This window comes from Seriola lalandi, unplaced genomic scaffold (assembly GCF_002814215.2).
Source record: "Seriola lalandi dorsalis isolate HSWRI2012SDOR001 ecotype SW California unplaced genomic scaffold, Sedor1 jcf7180002054598, whole genome shotgun sequence".
Classification (NCBI taxonomy): domain Eukaryota; kingdom Metazoa; phylum Chordata; class Actinopteri; order Carangiformes; family Carangidae; genus Seriola; species Seriola lalandi.
The window spans coordinates 367,595-373,276 of NW_019525151.1; the positions used below are offsets into that span (position 1 = coordinate 367,595).

At 40.8% G+C, this 5,682-nt stretch overlaps 2 protein-coding genes across 3 annotated transcripts; one reads left to right on the forward strand and one right to left on the reverse strand.

Annotated features, from left to right (window-relative positions):
• Positions 1–460: 460 nt before the first annotated feature.
• On the reverse strand, positions 461–2,435 carry syce3 (synaptonemal complex central element protein 3). Of its 2 annotated transcripts, none has more exons than XM_023419365.2 (3): positions 2,218–2,435; positions 1,126–1,234; positions 461–965 (listed from the first exon to the last, which is right to left on the reverse strand). In XM_023419365.2, the coding sequence occupies exons 1-3, from the start codon at positions 2,239–2,241 to the stop codon at positions 781–783; spliced, it is 318 nt and encodes a 105-aa protein (XP_023275133.1). In that variant the 5' UTR covers positions 2,242–2,435; the 3' UTR covers positions 461–780. The 2 variants fall into 2 exon arrangements, with proteins under 2 accessions (XP_023275133.1, XP_087033525.1); XM_087177399.1 differs by lacking the exon at positions 2,218–2,435 and adding an exon at positions 1,559–1,768.
• Positions 2,436–2,578: 143 nt separating this feature from the next.
• Positions 2,579–4,941, forward strand: foxi3b (forkhead box I3b). Its single transcript, XM_023419310.2, has 2 exons — positions 2,579–3,382; positions 3,619–4,941. The coding sequence occupies exons 1-2, from the start codon at positions 2,785–2,787 to the stop codon at positions 4,194–4,196; spliced, it is 1,176 nt and encodes a 391-aa protein (XP_023275078.1). The 5' UTR covers positions 2,579–2,784; the 3' UTR covers positions 4,197–4,941.
• The last annotated feature ends 741 nt before the right edge of the window (positions 4,942–5,682 follow it).

A 5,682-nucleotide genomic window follows, 5' to 3' on the forward strand; every position in this document is an offset into this window, starting at 1 on the left:
CATTTTTGGCTATCACACTTCAGATCTAGGATAAGTTACATCATATGCTTTGCATATTTGCAAATAAATCATCAGGGTCATCTGTTATAATTGATGCTTACTGACATTTTTGGAGGTGCAAAGGCAGTGGATGGGGATAAACAGTCATACATACATGCCAGTTGATCCATACAGTTAGACAAGGAGTCCAGCTCTTTCAGTATGTTTTCCAAATCAATGCAGGTAGTGGAAGTAGCTTGTTCTTTGCTCTTCTCTAAGTTTTCCATCTGAAAAATAATTACAAAACAGTCTATGTCAATTATATCGATATACCAAAATCTAACAACTTGAAATACAATTCTGCATGCTGGTGTGTCATTCCAACTAAAAGCCAAACATACAATAAACTGACATTAGTACAGTAAAAATTAGGTTGCCAGACATGTACGTTTATGTTTATAAAAAAAAACAACAGAACACATTATCATTTTAATGTCTTTTATTAATTCAATTTACCAGGGTAAATGGATCAAATCACTTAAGTACCTACAAAACAAACAGCATTTGCAGGCCATGCTAACATCAACTGATTATAATCAAATGCTGCACTCTACATGAAACATCCTGCTTTTATGGAGGAAAAGAGAGGCAAGCCCAAATACCTGCTTCTCTATAGAAAAAAACAGTATGGAGCATTTTTGATATTTACTTGAACACAATACAAATTAATTTCGTACTCCTTTAAAACTCTATCACCTTTATTTCAGTACAGAACTTGTGAACTGGAAACTGATAACAACATCACATCTGAGTAACTGCTGTGGCAGCAGGCTCAGGACATTTGTCCATCTCTGGCTCCTGCTCACGGTTTCCATACACAGCAATTCTGCATCTCTGATAGGCCTCTTCCAATTTCCGCATGGACGCCCCCACCTCACTACTGGTCCGCAGTGCCACCATGTCATAAGCCATCCAGGTCAACTGCACTGCAGGTGGACATAAAGAAAGAGGATGAAGTTGCAGCCATACGAAAGTTGTGTTAGACATAATAAGTTGTTAACACAGCTTTCAATCCCCACTTCACTATAACTTTCCACGAAGCCTAACACAGAGCTACGAGTAGACAGGAAAGTTAAATAGGCCTACCTGATATATTTTCAGCGCCATCTATCAGCCTCTCTAAATCTTTGTTCAGCTCCAACTCGTCCTCTTTGCTGTCCAGCTGACGCTGGGGAGGCGACGATGAATCGACCATCTAAATTACAAACCGACAAATTGTTTTCGCCAGTTCGTCAGTGTACTTCGTCAAAAAAGTAACGCTAGCTAAACACCACCAAGCCATTCCTGACGGCCAACGGTCACGGCACCAACTGTAAACGTTTGTTTGTTAGCTAACGTCGCTTTGCTCGTTAGCTTCCTGGGGAAAGTTAGCATGGTAAGCTCTTCTAAAATTAATATTTTAACTGATTAAGTGTTTGCCAAGAGGAACGACAGTATCTGCCTTTACTAGCTAGGGTTTTAATCAGCAGCTTATTTGGGTTAAGAGCTATTAATTCATGTAAAAGTTTACCAAACTTACCATACAAGGCTTTTCTTCAGGAACTGTTAAATGTTTTTTGACAGCTCTGGCGGTAACTAGCTAACAAGGCGTGTTGCGCATTTTTAATTTAAACGGGAATGACGTCACTTCCCATGATTGTCGGATCATTTTCGCACAACGCCCTTGTCCCATAAACCCATTGCATTATAACCTACAAGTATTTAGAGGTAAGAAAAACTGTGTTAGTAAGAATTTGCAATTTTATTATAAAAATTATCATTTAAATTATCAGTTACCAATTGGAGAACCTGTGAAATACTGGAAGAACATTAGCTTATATAACTGCATAGGGTAGTGATACAGCATCTATGTTCCTATTTCTGCAATAGGCTTTTCAGCTTCAATGATATCTCTCCTGCTAAACCTGGTTTAAAGATGCCATAACAATAATGCTACTGGTATATTCTATTAGCTGGAGCCAGCAAACATTTGGCATTTTTGTATGAAAAATGACAGAAATAAATAATTGATTATCAAAATAGCTGCAGTTTTTTTGACTAATCTATAAATTGAGTGATGTTTGAAGTGCTCATTGTATGTTACATACAATATATATATCCATAATAATAAATAAGAGAACATTAGATTGGGCATTCACGAAATTGTCTGTTCTCTCACTGTAGGAGAAGGTTGCTTACCTTCATTGTGACTAAGCTGTCCATTATAGCAGGACTCACATGCAGGAGGGAAAAGCAATTAAAATTTCTAATCTCAATAAACCTTGATCGTTAATTTTGCATCATAATCATCAAATAAAAATGACAGATGACTGAACTCAATTAATGTTGGAGTAACAGCTTGAGTGGAAAATTATTTGATTGAGGGTGAACAAAACCGGTGGAGGAACTGAACTAGCTGACAGCAGGAAAAAAATGAGAGCGAAAGCAGGAACAGACTGTTCACCTGAGAAAACAACCAATAAGAAGAGAGAGGGGGCGTTTCCAGGGAAAGAGATAAAGCCGGTATGACAGGTGACATCTTCACATAAAGCAAGGGCAAACAGACAAGAAAAGGGGGGAGAAGACTAGCTTACAACTTGGGAGGTTAGAGACCATTATTTGGATCAACTCATTCACAGAACTGAACAAGAAAAGGACTTTCAGCAGCTGACAAAATTGCCACAAAAAGTGTTTCGTATTTAAAGGGAGGACAACCAAAGCCAAAGGGTTCAGAAGAGGCACTGAGAGGTAAGAAGAAACTTTAAAATGTCTTCATTTGAGGCCCAGGGCCAGTCTCCTCCTCGATGTGGCCCTCAGTTCCCCAGCCTCGGCCAGGAGCCCCCTGAGCTCAGCATGTACAGTGATTGCTACTACCCTCCTCCCTCACTGCCAAGTCCTCAGCGCACCACTCCGACCTCCTACGACCTAAGCGACTACACCACCTCTTCCCCAAACCCTTACCTCTGGTTCAATGGCTCTGGGATCAACACACCACCGTACCTGGCTACCACCACCCCATCAGGAAACCCCGGCCCTCCCTTTGTCCCTCAGCACTATGGCATGCAGAGGCCTTACCTAGGTCCAGCTGGAGCTGGGGGCCCAGGAGAGCTGAGTTGGTTCTCTCTGCCCTCACAAGAAGACCTGATGAAGCTGGTCAGGCCCCCTTACTCCTACTCTGCTCTCATTGCCATGGCTATCCACGGAGCACCAGACAGGAGACTGACATTGAGTCAGATTTACCAGTATGTTGCTGACAACTTCCCATTCTACAACAAGAGTAAAGCGGGTTGGCAGAATTCCATCAGACACAACCTGTCACTCAATGACTGCTTCAAAAAAGTACCCAGAGATGAGGATGATCCAGGTAATATTTTAAAATCCAAATATCCTGTTCTCATTTTTCACTCTGTTTTGAGTATTTATCCTTAACAGAGAAAGGATAATATGATTAATTCAATTCATTTCAATTTACTGTGAGATTATATTATTATGCTTATTGAATGTGCTGTTGTTTCCTTGGTGTGTTGCAAATTGTAAAGCTGTTTACCCATTTTTAAAATCTAAATAGAATCTCACCAACTTTATTCTCTGATATCACAGGAAAGGGCAACTACTGGACACTTGACCCAAACTGTGAGAAGATGTTTGACAACGGAAACTTCCGCCGCAAAAGAAAGAGGAAGTCTGATTCCCTCTCCGGCGGTGACAACAGTTCAGGGGCTCCAGAGTCCGGTGACAGTGAGAGGGGCAGCCCCAAACACTCTGCAAATCCTGCCCTTGACATCTCCCCCACACCAGACAGGATCCCCTCCCCTTCATCGTCAGGCCCCACACCGTGTCTGAGCAGCTTCTTGTCTGAGATGTCTGGAGTGACGTCTGGAGCAGCTAATGAGGTGGGAGGCGATGGGCTAAGCAGGCCACTGCAGATTAACCTTCCTTTAGATGGGCCTCATAGACCTGCACAGCCTGGAAGCTTTAGTAGCTACTCCCCCAACTCAGTTGGCCCGGAGTGGGTACCACAAGTACCAGCTCCCCCTGTGCTCTCATCTTCACCCACCCACTCTTCCTTAGGGTACACTAGCCCTATCCTCAGCCAGTACAGTGGGTCCAGTGGGCACTTCTACCCTACACTGGGCTCAACAGGGATCATCTATCATCGCGAGGGCACAGAGGTTTAATAAGACATTGAGGGTGGAAAAGTTTGATTTGAAAAGACTCTCCACAGGAAATTGTACCTGTCTGGTTACTTTTGTTTTTAGAGAGGTTCTGATGTGAAAGACAATACACACACACACACACAAACACACAGAGTATGTTTGCGCTGACTGAGACAGTTGAGATCACTATAGCGTGTGACAGCAGAGTAAAAAGGCTTTGATTCCCACAGGAACAGCTGAGTCAGCAGCAGCAGACTATGAGTGTCACTCCCTGAAACCACAGTCAGCCTCACTATCAGATCCTCAGTCAGCTTTTATTCTATCTGAAGCTGGTCTCTATCAGATCTGACTCATTATTAACAGATCCTAGATCTGATCTGCTGACATCAGGCCATTTCACACTGCTATCTGTGATTCTTTGAAGGGTATCAAATATACAATGCTCAGACAGCAAATTTAGAGGAGTAGTTAAATTACACCAGTGTCTACATATTGTGTAGTCACTGGCTTTATAGATTCAACAAAAGGGTAAAAAGTAGACTGGTTTTACCGCTAAGTGAAACTATCCGATGAACTTACAGTCTTGGAGTCTGATATACAAGTGGTAGTTGTACTTTGTAAATATGTCCATGTGTTGTGTAATGTTATACATTTATATTGTTGGTTTGTTGGTGCAACTGTTATTGTGCAAAATTGATTCTTAATGTATGGTATATGCTGTTTATGTTGTGTTTTTATTATGAATAAAAGGTTTTAGAGTTCTACATTTCCATCTTTCATTTTATTTTGTGAAGAATAAATGAATAATTACTCCGTAAAAGCAACTGGCTGAATGGTGTCTCTCAACCACCCCCCACCTTCTAGTTAGTTAGACGATAAGCTCTTACTGGCAGAAAACGGTCCTGTCAGAAAAGCGATGACCAGTAGTGTAGAACCTGCATGTCGGTGTAATCTGATCTTTGTGTGATGGATAGCTAACTGATTCTCCGACCTAAACGTTGAGAAGCTACATTCCCAAGCTGTCCCTCTTCACCACACCTAAACACTGAAATCCACCTGTGTCACACCATCTTGACACAGATACTGCTGACTGGATGCAGGCGGCTTTATTGGGGCAAAAAGACCAACTGTAAAAAGGTTGTAAAGATGCTGAAGCATGAATTAACTGCTAAATAAACACACTGACTCAATATAGTTCACAACTAATTAATTCTCAATTGCTGGAGGATTTTCACCACTATAGTTATCCAACAATGGAGAGTTAAAACAGTACAAGTCCAAATATTCTGTACAAGCAACAGGTTTGTTTTAAGTTAAAGGAAATACCTTTATTTCATATGCTCTGAGAAACAGGTTTTCATTGCACAAAGTAATTCACAGTTTACTTTCTTCTGCAACTATCTTTCATATAAATGTAAAGTACTTTAAACAGGAAAATAAATATGTTAAGCATATACAGTAAACATAGAAGAAACAATTATACTCTAATATATAAAGTTATATAAAA

Bases quoted from the DNA above. Each gene is read 5' to 3' on its own strand.
- syce3 (XM_023419365.2), bottom strand. From the start codon at position 2,241: ATGGACAGCTTAGTCACAATGAAG. The intron at 1,235-2,217 runs GTAAGCAACCTT...TTTGTAATTTAG, and splicing joins ACAGCTTAGTCACAATGAAG to ATGGTCGATTCATCGTCGCC. The intron at 966-1,125 runs GTAGGCCTATTT...GTCCACCTGCAG, and splicing joins TGGCGCTGAAAATATATCAG to TGCAGTTGACCTGGATGGCT.
- foxi3b (XM_023419310.2), top strand. From the start codon at position 2,785: ATGTCTTCATTTGAGGCCCAGGGCCAGTCTCCTCCTCGATGTGGCCCT. The intron at 3,383-3,618 runs GTAATATTTTAA...CTGATATCACAG, and splicing joins CAGAGATGAGGATGATCCAG to GAAAGGGCAACTACTGGACA.